Genomic DNA, 25413 nt, shown 5'->3' with positions numbered 1-25413 from the left:
TATACAGTACACACTATACACACTACGTATACACAGACACACTATACACACACTACATACACTACACACACACACACACACACACACACACACACTATATGCACACTATATACAGTACATACACTATAAATACACTATATACACTATACACCCACTGTACACATTATACTCCCACATAAACACACTAATAACAAACAATATACACACTATACACACTATACACACACTAAACACACTATATACACACACTACATAACATTATGTGCACAATAAACACACTATACACCCTATACACACACTATGCACACTATACACACACTATACTCACTGTACATACTGTCACACACTATACACATTGTCCACACTATACACACGCTATACTCACGCTTTACACAGTATACATACTATACACACACACAATACACACTGCACACAAACTGCACACACACACTATACACCCTATACTCACACTATACAACCTCTATACACACTCTACTATCCTTCTAATGACCTTGTGTAAATGTTTTTTTAGGAAACGCGAGGAACAGAGGTTTAAGTTTGGGGGCGGGCTCAGAATCAGAGTCAGGATCCGGGCCAGAATTTGAAGGATCAGGATTTGGTTCGGGTTCCAGATCGGGGACAGGTGAGGGTTGAGCATCAGGGTCCATATCAGGATTAGGGCCCAGATCAGGATTAGGATCAGGTTTAAGAGCAAGGTCAGGATTAGAGTCAGGTTTGGGATTAGGTTGAATGTCAGGATCAGGATTAAGGTTAGGTTTAGATTGAGGATCAGAATTGGGTACAGGATTTAGGTTAGGTTGAGCTGTTACCAGCAGAATATCAAACAGAGATTAAAGAAAATGAAGGCAAATTAATTTCATTTGATCATGTGACTAATGGAAAAAGATTGGAATAAAATGTTTCTTTTGTTAGTTTTTTGGACTCGACAGAGATGATATGAGATTTATTTGTATGAAAGCTGAAGTCCGTCTACGTTTTGCATTAGATATTGTATGTATAAATTAATTAAGCATTTCAGATAAACAGTATAATATCTCTGAAGGTTTCAGGGTTAGTGTGAAAAAAGAAAAGTGAGATCGTCTCTTAACAAAAACACAATAAAAATGGAATACGGTCAAGATCAAGATTAGGGTGAAGATCAGGATCAAGGTCGTGCACTTTTTACTTTTTTACAATTTACAAAGAAAAAAAGAAAAAACTTGACCCAGTAACCTACGGCTGAACCCGACCAACAGTACCTGTGTTCTTCTTTACATCCCAAATAAGATGATGAGGAAATGATGGTGAGGAAGAAGAGAGAGGAACTCGTACACTCGCTCGAACACATACTGTAGAACCAGACGAGGTGATTTCTAATCAATTAATCTCTGAGTAACAACATAAGATACGCGATCATTAATGCGATCTGAAGCGTAATGCCGAGAATGAGGATGAGGAGGAGGAGGAGGGGATGAGGAGGACACAGACGATGGAATCTTCTAAAACTCATACAGGGATTAGACACGCCGGATTATTCTGGAGATTTTTCCACCACGCCTGAGGAGAGAGACATGAAGTTAAGGTCCAGATAACGTCTTAGTGTGGATTTATGCTGATGTGGAAAAAAGTTTCATTAAACCTGGTGGTGAAGAAGAAAATCAAAGACGTGCAGCTGAGATGAAGACGAGAGATGGAAAGAACCAGAACGGATCTCTTCATCTGGTTCTGATATATACCTTATTAATACATTTTGATTCTGTTCTTAATCTGTGTTAAGTAAAGCCTTTTTTTTTTTTATTCCATCCTGATTCGACACTAATTCTATTTTGTTCCTAATCCGTTCTGATCCAAGTCTCTTCTCTTCCTCTCGCTCAGCTCTCGCAGCCGTCAGTCATCTCTAAGCAGGTGTCGGATTAAAACCCGGCCATGTTTAGGTTCTGTGTTCGAGGTCTGAAGGTCATGAGGTCACTGCCACAGAGCCTCGGTCGGGACCTTAAACACACCATGTCTGTTAAACAGCTGAGCTTTTGGTGTAACATCTGACATCCGTCATATCGACACATGGGTTAGCTTTGCGCTTTGAACACTAGGGGGCAGTAGGGGAAACGGATCAAATGTTCACTTTTGGCTAAAATCAGGTGATAAATCTGATCCTGCAACAGACATTTCTAAAGTATTTCTAAAGTGCTTGTGGAGCGTTTATGAAGCGTTTATGGAGCGTTTATGGAGCGTCTAAAGCCGAGCTCAAGGTTACGGCTTCGCTCCATGAATTTTGAAAACGATCAGGTTTTTGCCGTGAGGGAAATACCAACGCCGAGCGCGCCACTGTGTGAAACGGAATAATCCAGCACTTCACCTTGGGTGTCATTGAGTGAGTGTGTGTGTGTGTGTGTGTGTGTGTGTGTGTGTGTGTGTGTGTGTGTGTGTGTGTGTGTGTGTGTGTGTGTGTCTGAGAGAGCAGAATAAGGGCAGCTCTTCTAGATTATTCCAAACTGCAGCAGATTGCTTTGCCGATATAAACGCTGAGCTAAAGGCCATTTAGTGGATAAGATCTGCTCATCTGCAGGAGCTTTTGTCTGCTCAGGAAGATGAGCTGAGCTAAGTGTCTACACACCTATACAGTATGAGGAGCGACTGAAAGCAGCTCTTTCAGTGGATAAAGAAAGTGTTTTTGTTTAACAGCTCGACTGTAAGAAGGTCAGGACCATCTCATCAGCGCAGTGTGTGGATGAAAACCAAAAAGAAAAAATATTCATTAAAGACAGAAATAATTTCACTTTTCACTAACTTCAAAATCCCAGACTGGATGGAGTGACGGAGGTTCTCTATCAGCGAGGATTCCAGGTCTGAGCCTAAGAGCCTTTAATTATCTAATGAGTCCTTAAAGAACCCGAAAGAAACTGGATTTCTGCAGACTGATAGAGATAATTATATATATATATATATATATATATATATATATATATATTTTTTTTTTTTTTTTTATTGTGTTAATGTAAAAGAAGAGGAATCAAATTATTTAAAACATATATGAACTTTGTTTAATATTTAAATAATTAAAGCATAAAGTATTTTTAAATACAATATTTGTTACAATGTAATCTGAAGATCTTTTTTTTTAAGATATTGCTGAAGGAAGCATTAATGGTGCTAGAGTGGGTGGAACGGGGGCGTTCTAGTGGTTTTACTGGTTTTTAAAAAAGAGGAACCCTTGTATGGAATCAAAGTTTTACTCATAAAATCCAGAAACTTCCAGCTGTTTTATTTGTACTTTTAGGGTAAAAATGTCAGTGTGGTGTAATGATCAGCACTGCGGCCTCACACCAGCAAGGCTGAGGTTCGATTCCTGTCTCAGCAGTAGGGGTCTGAATCTCTCCTCCAGTCTGTGTGTGGAGTTCACATGTTCTCCCTGTGCTCGGTGGGTTTCCTCCTGGTACTCTGGTTTTCTCTAAAAGTCCAAAAACATGCAGGTTAGGCTAACTGACATTTTCAAATTGATAATAGTGTGTGTGTGTGTGTGTGTGTGTGTGTGTGTGTGTGTGTGTGGATGGATCGGCACCCTGTCCCTGAACGCTATCGAGAATGAATGAATGATTAAACTCTAATTAATCGCCAAATCCCAACACGTCTGCTTCAGTGTTTTTATGACGCGCGGTATGACGTGGTTACGTCACAGTCATATGTGTATAAACACGTAATTACTATTCGCTGGTCATCGAGTAATTAATAATTCTATAAACTATCAAGTGAATAGAAGAGTATTAGGAGTGTTGCGCTAAAGTTCATGATGTACAACAACAAAGAGGCTGAAGTGCTCCGGTGGGACAGGACACTGGTAGGGATGCAGTTACCATGGCAACTGATTCAAATAAAAGCAGCAAAAACTTGTGTCTTAAAGAGTTTATATAAAGAGTTAAAATGTTAAATCTAATAATAATCTGATCTGATCTTTAATGTAATCAGTGATATTATTATTATTGTTATTATTGTTATTATTATTATGATTATTTGAGGTTGAAGCCCACGTCCATGTCTGTGTGTCTCTCTGTACAGCAGAACTCTCTGTCTAACTTATTAATACAAAGAAATCCCATTCTGTAAGGTTGAGTATCTTACGCCTTGTTTACACTAAGTTGTCCTTCTTTGGTGCTCAGACAAATACACTCCCTGTTCGGTAATCGGAGAGTGAATCACAGATGAGAAATGGAAAAAGTAGATCAAAGGATAAAGATGAAGTTTTGTCTTAAAACCACTCCAGCGTGTTAAAATTCACTTATACCACTTCAGCGCTGTTATTTCAGCCAAAGTGAAAATATGAACTAATCCCAGTCAAAATATTCACTTTATCTTTTCTAATTAATATCTATTGGTGCAGGTGTTTGTTTACATTCAGACAGTAGCGCATTAGTAGATTATTTTACAGTAGATTATTAAATCCCACACATAACTGTTCATAACATCACTTTTACTCCACATTGAGATTCACTGATGGTGCAGATTAAACTTCAGACAGAAAACTGCTCAGACGATTTAAACCAAATCATTGCCATGTCTTTCATTGTTTTGTCCCTGTTGAGACGCTACAAAAGATATATAACAAACGTTATAAGCTCTGGCCTGGTCTTTGTCGTCACTGCAAACATATTTAATACATAAAACATTAAATAAAACATAACATCTCACTTTTTTTTTTTAAAGTGTTTGCAAAAATTCCAAGTGTAGTGGGCGTGGCCAAAGTGTTGTGCGCACATTACTGAGATCTCTTGCTGTTTCTGCATGTGTCAGGAGAAACAGAGCGCACAATTTAAAGGCTCATAGAGATGATGTGAGCATTTTCGAATATTGTGTTTACTTTATTACTAATTATTATTTATTAAATAGTTACAGTAATAAACGTTTTTTTAATAGTTTACAGTTAGACTTCCTGTTCTCGCTTCTGTTACAGCAGCTCTAAACACTCTTTCTCTCACCAGTCTCACTTTTTTCTCTCTTTTTTGAAGCATCACATCGCAGCTCATCATGTTACCAAAAAACTGCAAGGAAGTGTAAAGTGTCCTCTCTCCTGAAGACGTGAGAGAACACTGAGACTGGAGACTCCTTCCTTCCGTACACCCTAACCGTTTCTTGGTGCTCTGAATCCGGAGCGTATTATCCAGAGATGCTGCACAGGGGTTTTTCCTCCGCTTGAGCGTCTGATCCGTGAACAGCTTTCAGACGACATTCCTGTGAATAAAACTCTGATCTGCATACACTCCACGTTCCCACTCGGTCCTCTGCAGCATCAGCGGTGGGATTTAGACTTTTTTTGTGTCACACCCGGAGCTACGCGCAGCTCTCTGTCGGTTTGGGGGCCGAAACTTCTGAAGCGGCGTCTTCTTGCTCTTGGCATAAAAAAAATGTCTTCACCGCGATGCCTGCTTAATCTCTGACCGTGATTTATTAAAGCAGCATAATATTTCGGTAAGAAAATGGCATTTTACCAGAAGCTATTTAAAGTTTTACTGCAGAGAAACTGGGCTATGAGGACATTTATAAAGCAGACGGGGACATCCTGAAGTTTACAGATTTTTCTTTATGTCGCTCTCTCGCTGCTGAGGAATTTCTGAACACTGCCGTCCTTTTAGCTGAAATAAAAATAAACTAAACATTTAAACATGACATTTACTTTTGCTGTTTAATTTCAATAAAAGCAACACAATTTAAGACTAAATAAAAAGTTAAAAAATAAAAAAATAATCATAAAAAAGTATTAAATAAAACAACATTGAATTAAAAATGTATAGATTAAAGACTAATTATTTTATATCATCTACATGTACAGGATATACTGTACATCTTTTACTTCAAATAATCATCTTAATGTTCAATTCCTTAATGTTGTAAATATATTGAAGCTGAACAGATTTAATTTTAGTTTATTTCAGTTTTAATAGTAAATGAATTCATGTTGTTTAAAGAGTTCCATCAACATCAAGGCCTCAAAATGAGCTTTATTTATTTATTTGTATATTAATTTATTTAGTATCATCTTTTCTTTTGGATTTCTAAGTGAGTAAAATTATTTTGCTTTTATTTCATTTTATTTTATTTTGCCCCTCTCAGTATCATCAGTATCCAGTTTTGGGACGACGTAACACTCAGAGGACACACCTATCTGCTCATATCAGAGACCCGTGATTGGTAGTAGAGTCGTGATTGACATGAGTGCACTAAGTGCCTCCCATCCCACCCCTCCGAGAGAGCTCGGCTCACTCCAGGCCCCAGTCGAATTAGCGATCTCTGGGTGAGAAGGCGAGCACTTTACCCCTGCACCACTCGGGTTTCCTGTTCTTTTTCTTAGGTGGTAAATTTAAAGAGTAATGTGACTTCTACATGATTTGCCATCCGTGCCTCAGTGTGGAGAGAATCCGCGTGCATCAGCATGTAAAGTCATCAGTATGCAGAGCTGTCCGCGCGGAAATCTGTCAGTATTCAGGATCGTCTGCGTGTAGAGACGTCTGCGTGTAGAGCCGTCTATATCTATAGCCGTCTGCGTGTAGAGCCGTCTGCGTGTAAAGCCGTCTGCGTGTAGAGCCGTCTATATCTATAGCCGTCTGCGTGTAGAGCCGTCAGCATTGTTGGGTGTAACGTGTTACAAACTACAACGCGTTAGAGTACTTGGATTACTTTTTTGATGTAACGAGTAATCTAACGCATTAGGTCCAATATTTAAATTCTCAGATATTTAGTTAAATATTCAAAAATCTAATCAGTTATTCAGACAATTTATAGGTAAAATTGAGATAGGTAAGATAGGGGTATTAGTAGGTGAGATGGGGGTATTAGTAGGTGAGATGGGGGTATTAGTAGGTGAGATTGGGGTATTAGTAGGTGAGATGGGGGTATTAGTAGGTGAGTTGGGGTATTAGTAGGTGAGAGAGGGGTATTAGTAGGTGAGATAGGGGTGTTAGTAGGTGAGATAGGGGTATTAGTAGGTGAGATGGGGTATTAGTAGGTGAGATGGGGTATTAGTAGGTGAGATAGGGGGTATTAGTAGGTGAGAGAGGGGTATTAGTAGGTGAGATAGGGGGTATTAGTAGGTGAGAGAGGGGTATTAGTAGGTGAGATAGGGGTATTAGTAGGTGAGATAGGGGTATTAGTAGGTGAGATAGGGGGTATTAGTAGGTGAGATGGGGGTATCAGTAGGTGAGATGGGGGTATCAGTAGGTGAGATAGGGGTATTAGTAGGTGAGATAGGGGTATTAGTAGGTGAGATAGGGGTATTAGTGGGTGAGATAGGGGTATTAATGGGTGGGATAGGGGTATTAGTAGTTAACAGATTATGGGCCGAACTTGACTGAGTGATGATGGTAGAATAATTATAAAGGTCTTGACTAAAACAACATGCATGAGGAATCACAAAGGAGTTTTTATTTTCTGCAGTGGAAAAGTACTGAACTAGTTACTTTTATCAGAAAGTAACGCTGTAATGTAACTGATTACTTTTTAAAGACAGTAGGTTTATAATGTAATTAGTTACTTTAAACAGTAACGTCCCCCAACACTGGTGTCAGCATGTACAGCTATCAGTGTGCAGAGGCGTCATGTTTGGAGCCGTCCGCTCTCCTTCCCTCAGCTGGAACTTTACCTCTGTTTTGTTTTTGAAAAGCTTCATTAAGCCATTAAGCGCAGGTAAAATATCATGAATATGGAAAGCAGAGTAAATGTGGTGTAAATCCGGTGCATCTTCTCCGACGGCAGATCGGCTGTACTTTTTTTTAACCCTCAATATTTCCTCACTTCTTTTCCGTCTCTCGCCTCGAGCTCGCTCGGCTCCATGATGCTCATTATCGCAGAACGTGTGACAGCCACCTTCACTGAGCAGACACGGGACAGAGGAGTCTGCAGCTATTTCTGCCACACACACACACACACACACACACACACACACACACACACACCTCATGGGTCACATGTTCAGTTTAACCTGCGAGACTCTTCACCTCCTTACAGACACAAATACCAGCTCTAGAGAGAGAGAGAGAAATAACAGTATAATAATGGTATTATAAATATCTCTTTTAACATTTTAATTGTTTAATTAATATCTTGTAATTATAAAATATTACATGTTCTTTTAAAAGTAAGACAAACAAGACTTACTAAATGAAGTGTTTATGCTATTATGTACTGATATGTGATGTTCTCGACAAACACCTCAGCTGCCCGTCACGGAAAAAGAAGGAGAAGAAGACGATGATGATGATGATGATAAATTAAAATTTTATTTATATCACATTACACTTTGCTTTACTCTGCTGGGCTGAAGGGCTTGGTTACTTAGATAGATACAATAGATATGCACTACTTTTAGTGTTAATATTCTGTGACTGAGACGATGACGAGACGATGACGAGACGACACAGATCTCAGTGAACAGTGACAGTGACGAAATCAGCATGCAATATTGTTGACGAAAAAAGACGAAACTAAAATGTGGTTTAAAAAAATAAACACTAATAAAACATCCGTCTTTATTTCGGTCAACATTTAATTTTGTCCCAATCCGCTGTGATACGCTGTTTACTGGTTACGACACGAGTAGCCGCAGTGTTTCCGCGTAATGGTGCGCGGTGTATCAGGAGCAGTTTGCGCGCAGTGACGGGACGTCACGACACAGACGTATTACTGGGCCAAAGAGAAGAGACGATATTTGAGCCCATTTTCTTCATATTGAATCGGAGAGAAAAAGCTGATGTGTCGTAATATCGGAGGGGAAACAGTGGGGGAAACACAATCACTGGGAAAAATACCACAAACCTGAAGAGACGCATCAATGCATCCCATAATAATAATCACCCAGTTTTACAGACTCTTTGTGTTGATGATGTTACACATGTTAATATAATGATGTTGTGATGTATTTTATTTTATTTTATTTTATAGTTAAACTGATGGCCGAACACATTAATCTAATAGACGATTGTGTAAATGATTGTGACTCAGAGGAGCTACAGAATCACTACAACAGTCCAAGTGTGTACGTTCATATAATAAGGTATAAAAAGTAAATCATAATAAAAAATCATATAAAAAGTTTTAACACACTGTTTAGTCCGTACGGCTCCTATTGTTCTGTAGTTAAAGAAATATGGACATGCAGCAAAAATAAATATAATTAGCTGAAAACATCAGATGAAAAGATACATTTTAAATATTAAGATAATTATTTTGTAAAAAAAAAAAAACTTAAAAATGGTTTTGGCTGGACTAGACTGACTGTAGGGTTAATCAATAATAATCGTATTGCTAGAATGTTACATTTCATTGACTTAAACTAGATGAAAATGTCCAGATTAAACAAAAAAGGTTAAGATTGATTAAATATGATAAAAACTAACAGGGACATTTATCCGGGGACTAAGACTAGGACTAAGACTGAAAATATCGGACAAAATGAACACTAGTACACACAGCATTATAAAGGCCATTTAAAGAGCCACTGAAGCTCCTGATTTGATGTGAGTTTGAAATAACACACACTACAACACTAAAAGACAGCTTCACCTTTGTTTGTTTGTTTGTTCGTTTGTTGTTTACATTGGTGTTTGTTGTGTGATCTTCCTGCTAATCTCCGCCCATCCCTCTGCACTTCCTCTGCAGGACTACACCCTGACCATGTACTTCCAGCAGGCGTGGCGAGATAAACGCCTCTCGTACTCGGAGATCCCCCTGAACCTCACGCTGGATAACCGGGTGGCCGACCAGCTCTGGGTCCCGGACACGTACTTCCTCAACGACAAGAAGTCCTTCGTTCATGGTGTGACGGTGAAGAACAGAATGATCCGCCTCCACCCGGATGGCACGGTGCTCTATGGACTGAGGTACACTTTACTCCGGGACAACACGCCATTCGTCCAATGTTTCATTTGAATTGTTTTTATTTATCTTCCTGTGAGGATGGTAGACTGTGTGTGAGTACAGTGAAAGTCTCACACTCTCATATTTCACTGCACCACCTTTAGATTCACCGTGGCAGTGTTTCAACAAAATTTTACAACATGTATTTCACTCCAGACTTGCATTAATCTTTGGCTGTGATCTTGTAGTGATGACAGGAGAGTCGAACCTCTCTGTAAAGTCTCCACCAGCACTAAAGACTGTGTAAATGATTCCTCGTGCTCCCAGAGCCATACGTTGATACGTTGCCCCATAACGTTACTGAGTCTAGACCTGAGTAACTGATCAACCCCAGATCATAACACTGTCTCCAGAGGCTTGTACAGTGGACACTATGCATGATGGGAGCATCGCTTCATGTCCTTCCCTTCTCACCCTGGGATAGGCTCAGTCTGGACTCATCAGGTCACATGACCTTTCTCCATCACTCCAAAGTCCAGTCTTTATGATCCCTAACAAACTGAGAACTTTAATCTGATGAGTCTCAATAACGAGTGGTTTTATTATAGACTCACAGCTTTCACTATTAAACATAGTTCTGATTTCCACTCTGAGGACTTTCCTTCTGTGAAGTTGAGGTTCAGCTCCATCCTTTTAGGGACTAATTATGTCTTGGAGAGTTCTTAATCCAGTTCCAGTTGTTTCAGCTTTATCCCCTGACTTGGTATCTTTGCTTGACGCAGGAAACACAATAACATCATCTCCGTGACCGTGGCTGTGTGAGACATGAGAAGCTCATCAGTGCATCGGTTAGAGTTAAAATAAGTGTCGCAGCTGAAACACATTAATCACTGCAGTAATTATACAATCACAGGCTCTTTACAGTAGTTTTCACTTATATAAATCTAAACAGTGACTTTTCTGACCAGGCGGTGCACTGGAGCTTATATCCATCCATCTGGGAACCTCTGTGGTCCAACTAGGGACCGTAAGGGTCATTGTACTTATTCTAATTCTCACACTCGTGGTAGGACCGCCAGTCAACATTACACACACTACAGGCAATCTGGGAACGCCTAATCTGCCTAATCTGCATGTCTTTGGACTGTTGGAGAAAACCAGAGTACCAGGATGAAACCCACCAAGCACGGGGAGAACATGCACACGCCAGACACACACAGACCCCGAGGTGGGAATCGAACCCGGACACTGGCGGTGCGTGGCCACGGTGCTAAGCACTACACCACCGTGCCGCTATAAGTTATATAGTATACATTTATTGTGAGTATATTTGTGTATAATGAGCTACACTACACTGATTTTCACACATTAAGGATTCATGATGACTCCAGTAACTCCGCTAGCGCAGCATTAGCCTAGCGTCAAGAAACAGGCTTGAAGTGTTTGAACTGAGATGAAAATTCTCAGAGAGGAAATTCAATCAGCTCTCTGCGTTCACATTAGCGTTCAGGGCGTCGCCTGCGTCTGCAAACACAACGTGGTTTGTGGAACATAAGCGATGATGTTATATGATGTACGATGGAATAAAAAATCCCCGACGGTCACATGCCTTTCCTGGCTTAATGTCAGTCTATAAATCATTTCAGTGAAGAACTGTCAGGAGGTAAAAAATCATAATCACACACATAAATCATCTCGGGTTCTGCTTCTGTCTCTCTGTGTGTGTGTGTGTGTGTGTGTGTGTGTATTGTGAATACAAACAATAATAACTTTTTCATCAGTTTTTGTTCACTAGTAAAGCTAGGCTACGAAAAGTTTTTTTAAACTAACATCAATTACTTCAACACTAATGTTGAACAATATCAAGCATGCACACACACACACACACACACACACACACACACACTAAACTTACAAACTAAACATACAGACTTAAAGTGTTTATTATTCATAAAATTAGAAGATTGTTGAATCTAGTGTAAAGAAAGAGAGGTGTATGTGTGTGTGTGTGTGTGTGTGTGTGTGTGTGTGTCTCCTGCGTGTTTGAAAATGTGTTACGAGTTTTAAAAAAAAGGTTGTAAATGATAATTAAACAGTAATAAGACGGCCTGAACCCTCCCGCGGTTTTCTTCACACAACAATCAGCAGGAGTTTTAATAACGCGTAGAGGAGTGACAGCTCGCAGCTCGAGGTGTGAGAGAGCAACATGTCGTTACGGCATGACAGGTGAAGTGTTACTCCTTATACTCTGCCTTACATTTCACACACACACACACACACACACACAGCCTGTAATCAGAATTATATTGAAATAAGCCCGATCATGTTCATCAGAACAATACAACAGCCTGTGAGATAACAGCAGCCACGCCCAGAGCCCTGCCCCTAAGCCATGTGATGTCATTAAAGTAATGAATCTTACTTCATAAGTACTGTAGTCTCTGATTCATGAAGATTTGAGCAGATACGAACGGACACTGGGTTTGCGCACAAATAACCCGAATTTGGAAAATCCTGAACAAAGCTCACAGAGTTCACAGTCCAATACAGTGTTGGACAGCTCTGAGACATTTCACGTGTCAGACTAATTTCCTTTGGCGCGGTTACATTTTTGGCCACATGATGGCAGTGTGGGGAGAGGGGACAGAGATTTAGTCAAGAGGATTGGTACTGTATGCTTTACATTATGTATTCATGTTAAAGGCATATAAGACGAACTTTGTCGGACTCAAGAAAAAAATCTGATTTACGAACATGCTCCTGGAACAGAACTCGTTTGTAAGTAGGGTACTAGCTGTACATTATTCAAATATACAAGCGAAGAAAATATAAAATACAGAAAAAAATCAATATGTAGATTGCAACTGATAGATAGCTAGCTAGCTAGCTAGCTAGCTAGCTAGCTAGCTAGGTAGATAGATAGATAGATAAGGAAAATTTTATTCCATTACATACAGTAAGTCCCCACATTCGAGTTACAAATTTCCGCAGATATGAACAGACCACGGTTCTACAAACATTTATAGATGCAAACAAATCACGTATCAGTAGATTACGTATATTGTACAAAAAATAGACACCGCAGTGAACCAGATGCCAATATTTATAATTATATACAGTATTTTCCTTGTGTAAGTGAATGTCTAAAATGTCCAAAGGTTGGTATATTGTATGGGTGTGTGGGGGAGGGGCAGTCGGCCTCAGCGGTTTTAATGAATCAGTCCAGTAGCACAATGATGTCTGTCCTGTAAAGCTGTCCTGATGGTAAATAATCATGATTTGGGGAAATCTTAACAAAACAGAGTTCACAGTCCAATACAGTGGAGAACAGCTCTGAGACAAAATGGCGTCCATTTAAGCGCACAGTAAACACCATGTTGTCCTTCCCCGACGTCTTCCCGCTAAAATGAGGTCAGCTGACCCCGCTGCGTCCCGAGTATTCCCCTCGCAATTTTTCTTGGCAGAATCCTTCTCGCTCCACCAGGTTGGATGTTTAGCGTCAGTGCACAGCCATTTGCAGGTCTCTGAAGAGACTCTCTGTTGGGTTTAGGTTCAGACTTGGGCTGGGCCGCTCCAGGACTTTTTACAGAGTGGTTCTGATGGCACTTCTTCCCCTCGCAATTTACAGTAATAGTCTCGTGAAAGTATAATGAAACAGTCAGACACGGAGGTGGCAGCATCGTGCTGTGGGGTGTGTTTCTGCGACTGGGAGATCAGTCAGTATAGAGGGAAAATTCATGCAGATTGAACAAAGCAATCCTGAGTGAAAACCTTCTCTAGTCTGCTCAGGATCTCAGGCTGGGACGAAGGTTTATAGTTCATCAAGAAAACACAGGAGTGCCTTTAGAACAACTCTGACTTTAACTCTGTAACAAGTCCTGGAGCAGCCCAGACCGAGTCTGGACCTAAACCCAACAGAGAATCTCTTCAGAGACCTGCAAATGGCTGTGCACTGACGCTGAACATCCAACCTGGTGGAGCGAGAATGATTCTGCCAAGAAAAGTGGAAGGAACTTCCAAAATAAAAGATTACCAAGATTGTAGCATTACTCACACACAGACTCCAGGCTCTCACTGCCGCCAATGGAGCTTTAACCGAGTACCAAGGGAAGTAACTACTGTGTAAATACTTATGGAAAAGAGATGTTTTAGTCTTTATCTTGTTATACATTTTGAAAACACTGCAAACCGCCGTTTTTACTTTGTCATTATGGAGTACTGTGTGTTGAATGATGAGGAATGAAAGCAGATTCCAGATCAATTTAAAGATGATGTGTGTGAGACAGAAAAAGTGGAAAACTTAAAAGGGTGTGAAAACTTTCAGTCAGCGCCGTGCACATGACAAGTGGTGGCTGCTGAGTACAAACTCACCATGAATATTCATCTTCTGTTATTCAGCTGCCAAATACAGTACCCTCCAAATGCACTTCAGAGCGTAAAATAAACAAAATAAACATGGCGTGTACCGAGTGGGTGTTTATAATGACACTCACCCATCATCACTCACCCCTCATCACTCACCCTACACCACTCACCCCTCATCACTCACCCTACACCACTCACCCCTCATTACTCACCTCACACTACATCACTCACCCTACACCACTCACCCCTCATAACTCACCCCACACTACATCACTCACCCCTCATCATTTACACCACCCCACTCACCCCTCATCACTCACCCCTCATCACTCACCCCTCATTACTCACCCCTCATCATTCACCCCTCACTACATCACTCACCCTACACCACTCACCCCACTCCACTCACCCCTCATCACTCACCCCTCATCACTCACCCCTCATAACTCACCCCTCATCACTCACCCCTCATAACTCACCCCTCATCACTCACACCACCCCACTCACCCCTCATCACTCACCCCTCATCACTCACCCCTCACCACTCACCCCTCATCACTCACCCCTCATCACTCACCCCTCACTACATCACTCACCCTACACCACTCACCCCACTCCACTCACCCCTCATTACTCACCCCTCATCACTCACCCCTCACTACATCACTCACCCTACACCACTCACCCCACTCCACTCACCCCTCATCACTCACCCCTCATCACTCACCCCTCACTACATCACTCACCCTACACCACTCACCCCACTCCACTCACCCCTCATCACTCACCCCTCATCACTCACCCCTCACTACATCACTCACCCCACATCACTCACCCCACTCCACTCACCCCTCATCACTCACCCCTCATCACTCACCCCTCATCACTCACACCACTCCACTCACCCCTCATCACTCACCCCACACTACATCACTCACCACTCATCACTCAACCCTCATCACTCAACCCCTTATCACTCACACCACACCACACCACTCACCCCTCATCACTCACCCCACACCACACCACCACCCTTCATCACTTGCCCCATCACTCACCCCCCATCACTTGCCTTTCATCACTTGCCCCACACCACTCACCCCTCATCATTTTCCAAGCCCTTACTCCTGAGGAAATGATGCTGAAGCAAATGAAAACTTCACTATTTCATCACCAGCTAATGAAATCTAACCTTTTTAGCGCAAGCATGCTTACAAGTCGACAGTAACAAGTTCACAGTAACTAGTCAACACTAACGAGCCAGCACCAACGGGTAGTGGTGACTAGTTACAGTCGACTGGTTAGCAGTGACTTGTTAGTTTCGGCTTATTAGTGTTGGCTAGATACTGTTGGCTTGTTGCTGATGACTTGTTAGTGCTGTCTTGTTAGTGGTCAGTCATTACTGTTGACTTGTTAATGGTGACTCATAACCTTAAGTTTGTTAGTGGTGACTCGTTACTGCCGGGTTTTTAATGGTGACTTGTTAGTGCCGGCTTGTTAGGGGCGACTAGTTAGTGATGACTCATTGGTGCTGACTTGCCTTAGCTTGAGTTATTCTTCAAATAGTAGTCAGGTTTCGAGATTCAAACTATCTAGACAATCTGCTGGGCATTGACTAATGTTTTAGCACCCTGACCCCTACCTAGTGCACCACAAATCTGTACCCAGGAAAATAAAAATGGAGAGAGACAGAAAGACTGACAGCTGATTGACAGACAGACACAAAAACATACAGACACAGATCCACAGACACATGACAGACAGAGAGACAGACCTGATAAACCACCGCGCACAGAAAGACACACGCAAACACACACACACACACACACACACACACACACAGACAGATAGAGAGACAGACACAGAAATACAGATACACCAATATATAGACTGATAGTCAGATGGACAGACAAATGGACGTACAGTATGCAGCAAGACAGGTATACTGACAGACAGTCAAAGAAACAGAGAGACAGGAACCAGAGACAGGAACTAGGGAAGAGTAGTTTCCTTTAAAACTACTCTTTTGCGTGCTACACACGCTTAACACACGCTACACACAAGTTACACTTATTACACACAAGTTTACACCTTACACACATATTATAAACTGTACATCCAAACACTAATAGCACTTGATTCTCAGTGATATTTCACGCTAACTTTATGGCCCCTGAGTTTTGCTCCACTCTCCGATCTCCAGCCCCGGGAGCAGCAGGAACCCTGAGGACGAGGTTCCTTGACTTCCGCGACTTAGCTGTACAAGTCGAGCACGTGCTTGATTAAATAAATATGCATAAGAGCGTCTCCCAATTAGCCTGAGATATGAACTTTATGTATGGTCTAATTAGCGTGAGAGCAGAAGAAGTGAGAAGCTGAACAACTCCATCAGAGCGAAGATCGGATCAATCAGGGATGGAGTGGAGAGTGAATCAGGAACGATAATGGAATTAGAAGAATGTAAGAGGCGCAAAATCAGAGATTCTCAGTCGTACATCAGACTGAAGTCGAGTCTTTGTGATGAGTTAATCAGTGATGAGGCCAAAGAATTAAAAAATAAAATAAACCACAGTTCTAATGTGGCACATCCCATGAATATGTGTTCTAGAAGCAAGTTCCTGAGACAAGGTAGGATCAGACTCAGGTAGATATCAGACAGATGTGGATCTCAGTCTTATGTACTCTGGATACAGTATCAGACTTGGGTGGATAGAGTCAAGTAGATATTAAACTCAGGCTCGGGTGGATATCAACCTTAGGTAGTGTAAGCATGTTTTTAGGTTAAACATATTTAATCACATATATACACATTAACCAAGTACTAATCGCATGCTGTATATAACACATATATTCACATTTATTATGTAACAAATGTACTCACACTAATTAAGTGTTAAATATAATCATATAACCTTTCATATAAACTTCTAAAATATGTTTTGCTAAAACGTAAAAAACTCATATGGGATGAACTGTAAGACATGGAGAAGTGCAAAGTGCTTTCTCGCGTAAGATCGCAGTGAGCACGACACTTACTGTACACTGCAGGAAGAAAGGTCAGCTTGACCTGGATAAGAAATATACAGACGTAATGTGGACCTCCCTAATGAGCTGAGCTGAGGAGAGAAGCCGTGCTGAAGCATAGTGGGGTGAGGGGAAAGGACAGGGAGCACGAATGGGTTTTTATATCACTGTGCCGAGCCGCGCTCATTATCTCATTATTATTATTGAGTTATAATAAACTGAGATATATAAAAGACACATTGGATTTGATGTGGAACAAAGCATGCGTGAGCATCTGAAATGACATCAGTAGCTGGACGAGAAGGTCGATGGAGAGGCCCGCCACCTCTGAGCAAAAACCACACCAATTGGCAAACCGCTGTGAGGCATATAAACAGCGATACACCTGTGGAAAGTCGCCATGCTTGGAAAATCAGTGTGTGAGCCAACCGTATTAGACTCAGGAAACTGAGTCCCAACTGAGACAACAGAAACAGTGGAAACGGTCTGGGTCACAGCAGACCCCCTCATAGAGACCGTTGTTATGAGGGTCCTCTTGCGAGAAGCAGGTGTGGGCTCATCCGTCACTGATTAGCAGGTTCCTTTTCATAAAGAAACTTCAGCACATTCAAGGACTTGGCACTCAGCCTAAACTCGGCCAAGGGCAGCGTGATCAGACAGTTGAGTCCCTCTCCCAGACGACAGTATATAAGGCGTGTGCACTGAATTGTTTTTTAGTCTGATCTTCACCTGTTCTTGACCTGGCATTGGGTCGACTCACTTGGGCTTTGTTGCTGCAATAAACTCCAGCTTACTTCATCAAGATCAACTGACCGCTGATACTATTATAATTGGAGTTACAGCGCTAAAGTGTAGGTGGCATTAACAGCGGAAGAGAAGAGATTTCCCACAGAGACTCAGGCGGACATCAGACTTGGGTAGATATTAAACTCAGGTTCCGGGTTCGATTCCCATCTCGTGGTCGGTGTGTGTGGAGTTTGCATGTTCTCCCCGTGCTTGGTGGTTTCCCTCCGGGTACTCTGGTTTTCTCCCACAGTCCAAAGACGTGTACTGTAGATTAGGCTAACTGGCATTCCCAAATTGCCCATAGTGTGTAAATGAATGTGTGTACACGTGTGTGTGCCCTGTGATGGATTGGCACACCGTCCAGGGTGTACCCAGCCTTATGCCCTAAGTATCCTGGGATAGGCTCCACCCCTGCAACCCTGTGCACAGGATTAGGCTGTATAGACGAACACACTGCACCAACACACTGCACCAACACACTGCAATAACACTCTGCACTTAACACTGCACCAACACACTGTACTAATACACTGCACCAACACACTGCACCAACACACTGCAATAACAGACTGCACCAACACACTGCACAAACACACTGCACCAACACACTGCAATAACACACTGCACCAACACACTGCACTAATACACTGCAATAACAGACTGCACCAACACACTGCATCAACACACTGTACTAATACACTGCACCAACACACTGCACCAACACACTGCACCAACACACTGCACAAACACACTGCACCAACACACTGCAATAACACACTACACCAACACACTGCACTAATACACTGCAATAACAGACTGCACCAACACACTGCATCAACACACTGTACTAATACACTGCACCAACACACTGCACCAACACACTGCACCAACACACTGCACAAACACACTGCACCAACACACTGCAATAACACACTGCACCAACACACTGTACTAATACACTGCACCAACACACTGCACCAACACACTGCAATAACAGACTGCACCAACACACTGCACTTATACACTGCAATAACAGACTGCACCAACAGACTGCACCAACACACTGCACCAACACACTGCACTAACACACTGCACCAAAACACTGCACTAACACACTGCGCTTATACACTGCAATAACAGACTGCACCAACACACTGCACCAACACACTGTACTAATACACTGCACCAACACACTGCACCAACACACTGCAATAACACACTGCACCAACACACTGCAATAACAGACTGCACCAACACACTGCAATAACACACTGCACTAACACACTGCGCTAACACTCTGTACTTAAACACTGCACTAACACACTGCGCTAACACTCTGTACTTAAACACTGCACTAACACACTGCGCTAAAACCTCCTCTGCTATATTTTTATGATCGAGTTGTTGTGTTATGTCTGATGCAGCAGACGTTAAAATAATTTCCAGCTTCTTCTCAGCTACACAAACAGTGGCGTGGTCTGACAGTCTGATTAGCCACAGAGACGTCTTAATATTCCCAACATCTTCGCCTGGCCAATCCCATTTGCATTCATCATTCTGAGCACTTGGCTCGGGCCGAACGAGTGAATAAAAGAGACTGATGGTGGCGTAGACGCTGTAACCATTATTAATGAGTTTAACCCGTCATAACCGTAATTCCAGTGATACACGAGCTGCTGATTCTGATGCTGCCAGTGTTACATCACAGTGAAGTCTCGAACTGCATCGTATTTTACACACACACACACACACACACACACACACACACACACACACACACACACAGCTCCTTGTCTCCACATGACGTCTTTACAGCAGTCATCAGTGAGAGTTATTATATTCTCGTAGAAAAATAAGATCGACCCCTTTAAGTGGCTCCTTTAATAAAATACACTGCATCAGCTTCTGTCTAATGTTTAAACCTCACACACTTTTGTTTCAGTCCTAATTATTAATCTGAGAAACTGACCGAGACATTTTTATTATTAAACCTCTCTACACACTCACAGTTAGGGAACTTAGTGCGCACTCTCTAGGGCCCTAATGACATTGTTTCCTTTATTTGATCTTACCCAGTAAGTGCCCCCCCCACCCCCACCCACGCACACACAGTGGTTATGACACCTCAGTGGTTCTGCACATTATAATGATGAAAGATCACAACGTTCTGTGATCTATTACCACGTCTCACTGCAGTCTTATTGTACCGTTCTCTCATCTCACAGCTGTCTCACCTCACTGCGTTTCGTCTGTCTGTCTGTCTCATCTCTCTTTCTGTCTCATCTCTGCTGTCTGTCTTATCTCACTGCTGTCTGTCTCTTCTCACTGATGAGAATGTTGTCGCACTGCTGCCTCACTGCCATCTCGCTGTGGTCTTCTAACTGTTGTCTGTTTCACCTCTCTGCTGTCTGTCTGTTTGCCTCGTCCCCCCTTATGTCTCATCTCACTGTCCTATCTTCCTGCATCTCGTCTTCCATATCTCTCTCTCATCTTACAGTACCACTGTCTCACTGCCGTCTCACTGCTGTCTCACTGCCTTTTTAGTTCTGTCTCACTGCCACGTTGCTACATCTCCTGGTCTCAGTCCATCGGTTCTGGTTTCAGCCGGACTGGTTCCTTAAACCATCCAAACACATTTTATTGGCTTTTAAATCAGGTTCTGTTTCATGTTTAGTTTGTTTTATCTAAATAGTTAAGAGACAGATCCATTGCGGAGATCCGCTCGCTGCTCCACATCCTTTCTGCAGTAACATACATTTTTAAAATTACAGTTAATTATTAAACAGAATGAATATTTTAAGGGTTTTATATAAAATTATAGACAGTCCATGTTAACACCTGCCAGCCAAACCCCAGTGCCAGCCCCTGACCTGCTTCTGATCACGTCTCTTCTTCTGCCCCGAGCTCTTCTCTGGTTCCTCTGTTCTCCAGATTTCACCCGAGGGAAGTCCGCACGGCCCTCAGCAGCCTCGACCCACTCGGGTAGAAGTCACAGCAGCCGCTTCTGCTGCGGTGCATTGTGGGTAGATGCAGTTTGTTATTCATCTCCTTTTCCCTTCTTCAGTCTGTCCTCCTTTCTGCTCGTCCTCTCCACAGCCACTGTCAGAATAAAGATTCCAAGAGAGCGAGAAAGTAGGACAAGGACTTTCCACTCGTCTCTCAATCCTTTGTTGAGAATCGTTTGATGTGTGGAACGGATCGGCTTTATTCCACAGACAGGCATCCAGACGGAGACATGGATCCATTTTGTCCAGACGTTTTAGGCAACGAACAAGACATGAAATCATAGTGTGTTTTAATGACCTTTAATGACCTCCAATGTCATTATTACATACAAACAAACACAAGTTGAAAGGCTGTATTAAAAAATATTTATTTTAATGAAATCTATCATGATAGTCAGGTTTCTATGAATTAACAAGTGTGTGTGTGTGTGTGTGTGTGTGTGTGTAGGATTACTACAACTGCAGCCTGCATGATGGATTTGAGACGATACCCGCTGGATGAACAAAACTGTACTCTGGAAATCGAAAGCTGTAAGTCAAACAAGATATATATATATATTCCCCTCTCTCTATATCTGTCTCACTGTCTCTCTCTCTGTCTATCTCGTTCTATCTATCTATCTTTCTCTTTTTCCTCTGTCTCTCTGAAGGTGGGCGCTCTGTAAGTGCTGCATTTGTAATGTGACTAAGCAAGCTTTAGGACGCGCAGATTAATAGAGGACAATGAAGAGCTACTTGGAAAGTCCAGAACTTGTGCGCTAAGCTGTCTACGTCGCTAATTTAGCTAGCTTAGTCGTTGCTGTAATCCTTTTTGTGTGACTAACGTGATGTAGCTTGCTATCTGTTTACTAACTAGACGTTAGTTCATTATCGATACAGCTGTACCTCTGCACGTGAATGTAATCCGTTCCGGAGGCGAGTTCTTAAAGTCAAATAATGTAAATAAAGGAAATAATGTCCACCAATCTGTCAACAAAATCACACGTAAAAAATCCCACATGCAGAAGGTAACTTGACTCCTTTAAAACAGCTTTCACTTACTGAAAAAAAAAAAAAAAAATTGTAAAGGTATTGTGTTGTGCAAATTTGCATATTCATATCGGAGTAAAGGAGACATTCCAAGGCAGTTTAACATAATTAGTGTTTATACTGTAAAATGCACTTATATAAAAAATGGTGGTTTTAGTTATTGCCGTCCTGCAGGGCACTAAAGACAACAAAACCTCCTGATGTTACACACCACCGCGAAACACAAGGGTCTGACTGCACCATAAAGATCAATCACATGACAAATAAATCAATAATTTACACGTAGACAGTTCGGTCGAATCCGAGCCGGGTGAGTCGCGGTGAGCTCTGACTCCGTCTGCAAGTCTAAAATTGCTGAAATAAGTCAAACAGCCGCTCACGAGCTACCCTAATGAGGCTGACCTTCATCTCCACAAAGCAGAGGGAACCGAGGGAACGGAAAAAAACCCATCCAATCAGATGTAATAGGGAGCGTGAGAGCGTGAGAGCGTGAGCGACGATGTTAGACAAAGAAAGAGCGAGATTGTTCTCATAAGTGCTTTTCATTTCACAGAGGAGACTGCAATAATAAATCATTTGCACGATTCCAATTCAAATGCATTTGGACAGATCTAGTAATTACTGCATGCAGCAGCGAGGCTAAATTAGCAGCATAGCGGGTCAGGGTTAACGCTAAACCAAGAACCCTACCGTAGCGTTTTCTACTGGTGATGTGACAGAACAGTCATAGGCTAGAAGAACATTCCTACAACATTATGGTTTTTGGTTCCTAGAACGTTAAACTGTTCAGTTTCCTTTTAGTTTTCTAGGAACGTTTTTGGATAACAGTCTGAGAACGTTACAACCGAGTTTGTACAATGTTTTAAGAACTTTTTTTTGGTGGTTCTGAGAATGTTAAATGATCATATTCTAGAAATGTTTCCACGAGGTTTGTGAAACTTAAAACCTTTATTTAGACAGTTAACAGTTTACAGTAGCCTAGCCTGCATTATCAGCAGTTAGCCAACAGCTAATAGTCAAATATAAAAATTATATTTTTCAAATCATAGCTTAATTTGTTTTGTTTTTTATATATATATATATATATTTTAAAAACTTTGTTTAGTCAACATTGTTTTGTCCAGATAACAGATATCTTTTATCTGTTGTGTTGCTTAGCAACCAAAGTTTAACATTACCAGGCGATGCTGCATGGAATATAAGGAATTTGTTGTGATTGTTACCAATTAAACATCATCTTTCTTATTTTACTGTTTCTGTTGCTGCTTTGGCAACTCTTCATCTCTGCACTGTTTTAGTTAATTAACTTGACTGATTTGAGGAGAAGCTAGCCATGTTCACTATATTAGCTAGCTAATATTGGACTACGCATTATATTATGTAAATGAAGTCGTGCACAAGTGTTCTCTTCAATGAGACTAAAATTCTGAGCAGAATTTGTATTGATTTGGTATTGACAGAATTAGTTGATAATTTAAAGTTACTGTTTAAAGTTGTGTGTTAAGCAATTTCCCTCTGGGATTAATAAAGTTATTTAAATCTTGATTCTTGATTCTTAATAATAACCCTAGCCGCTTCTTCCGCGTGCATGAGCTCACAGACGCCCCTGATTGGCTGTAGAGCCGTGATTAATGTGGGAGCACTAAGTACCTCTCATCCCTCCCCTCTGAGAGAGCTCGGCCAATCAGCTCTCTCTAGACCTCCGGCTGCGAGAGGTTACAGCATCACCCGGGGATTGAACTCACGATCTCCTGGTAATAGGGCGAGCACCTTAAAAAAAAAATAAGCATGTTAACAAATGATACACAGAATTGTCTGTTTAATTAGGGTGTTTTATTTATAATGACATCATCAGTGATATAAAAGTTCAAACCTAACTAAGAACTAAAGAAGGCGAGGTTGGCTGTTGGACCTCACCCATGATTAGCTGTAAAGGAGTGGACCCGTATCAGCTATGTTTTACAATTTATATCATAAAACAGTTAAAACTAAGGAATATGATCGTAAAGTAACACTCATACACACACACACACACACACACACACAGACACATTGGATAGAATGCTACTAAAAGTTACGATAATCTGAAGAGCAGGTTTGCATATGGTTAATCAAACGGCTCTAATCACCAAAACCTTTTTTTTGCATGTACACACACACACACAAAAGAGACTTGAATAGAAGAGAGAAACTTCAAAGAGATGAAGCAACTTCAAAAATGATCAAAAACTGAATGTTGATGAAAGCTAACCTCAAAAGGCCATTACCTGAAATATCAAACTCAAAAGAGCTTGTGTCATTTTTTAGCTTTTTTAAAAGCAAACTGCTGTCTAAGGTAGTGGAAATGTCACGTCATCACAACTCCATTATTACCCATCAGTCCCCCGGATCCAGTCACACACCTGACACCGCTCACACCGGGGTCGTGTTTCAGTCATTATGAGCTCTGCGTACGCGCTGGGTCTCAGTGTTTTGTTGGTCTTTTCGTTAACAGTCACTCGCACTCGCATCCAGCTCGATGGCAGAGGGGAAACATTTATTCAACTTGTTTTACTTTTTATTCAAACACAAATGGTTGGAGAATGAAATTAAATGAACACTTCATGTTTGTCTTTAGGACCTGGCTCTGTTAATGTAAAGAATTGGACTTAACGAGGAGAAAGAAAGTGCGAGTGTGTAAGTGCTCAGTGCTCGCTGTACTGAAGTGCTCACAGCTAGAGTTCTGATCGAGCTTTGAGAACCAAGACAAAGACGTGATCAATTGTTTTTTATTTTTGACATGGCATCTGCTTACTGCAACAGCACACAAAGCTCCGCCCACTCGAACAATTCCAATAAACAATCAATAACCATGATATTAGTGTAGTGACTTGACATGACCTAAGATGTCTTTAGTTAAATCTAAGTGTGAGAATAATCATGTCTTGTTTTAAGGAGGGTTGGGCTGGGCTGGGCTGGGCTGGGCGCTGTTGCCGCGGTAACTCAAGATGACTGTCACTGGGCACAGGCCAAGGTCACTGTTACTTTCTGACGACTTCCAGTTAAACATTTATAAGCGGTTAGCTTGTGATTTAAATGCACCTCATCGCCTCGTGCATAAAGTTTGTTTCATTAGCACGCAACGGTCTGCTGCGCGCGGTGCGCGAGACTGCAAGAGAATCAAGCGAGGAACATTAAAAAAAGCACAATTTAAGAAACTATGAAAAAACACACATCTCAACGCAAACGAGGAATCGTGAAACAGGGCGCTGATTAAATGTGTTTTTCTATTTTGCGTGTAATTGGACTTGCGTAGCGCGGCCGTAATTGCTGCGCAACCTCTGGAAAGACTGTGATTGTTTACATCTACTGAAAAATTGATTTT

General features: G+C 41.6%; 1 protein-coding gene across 2 annotated transcripts in view; it reads left to right on the top strand.

The window, feature by feature from the left end:
* Positions 1–25413, top strand: part of LOC128507893 (gamma-aminobutyric acid receptor subunit beta-2) — a 70341-nt gene that overhangs the window by 30161 nt on the left and 14767 nt on the right. For both annotated transcript variants that reach the window (XM_053479035.1, XM_053479034.1), the window contains exons 4-5: positions 9643–9863; positions 21469–21551. In XM_053479035.1, the coding sequence (XP_053335010.1) occupies positions 9643–9863; positions 21469–21551 (304 nt within the window). The remainder of the gene's footprint in view (positions 1–9642; positions 9864–21468; positions 21552–25413) is intronic.

This window comes from Clarias gariepinus, chromosome 19 (assembly GCF_024256425.1).
Source record: "Clarias gariepinus isolate MV-2021 ecotype Netherlands chromosome 19, CGAR_prim_01v2, whole genome shotgun sequence".
NCBI lineage: Eukaryota > Metazoa > Chordata > Actinopteri > Siluriformes > Clariidae > Clarias > Clarias gariepinus.
This window is presented reverse-complemented; position numbering and strand designations above follow the sequence as displayed.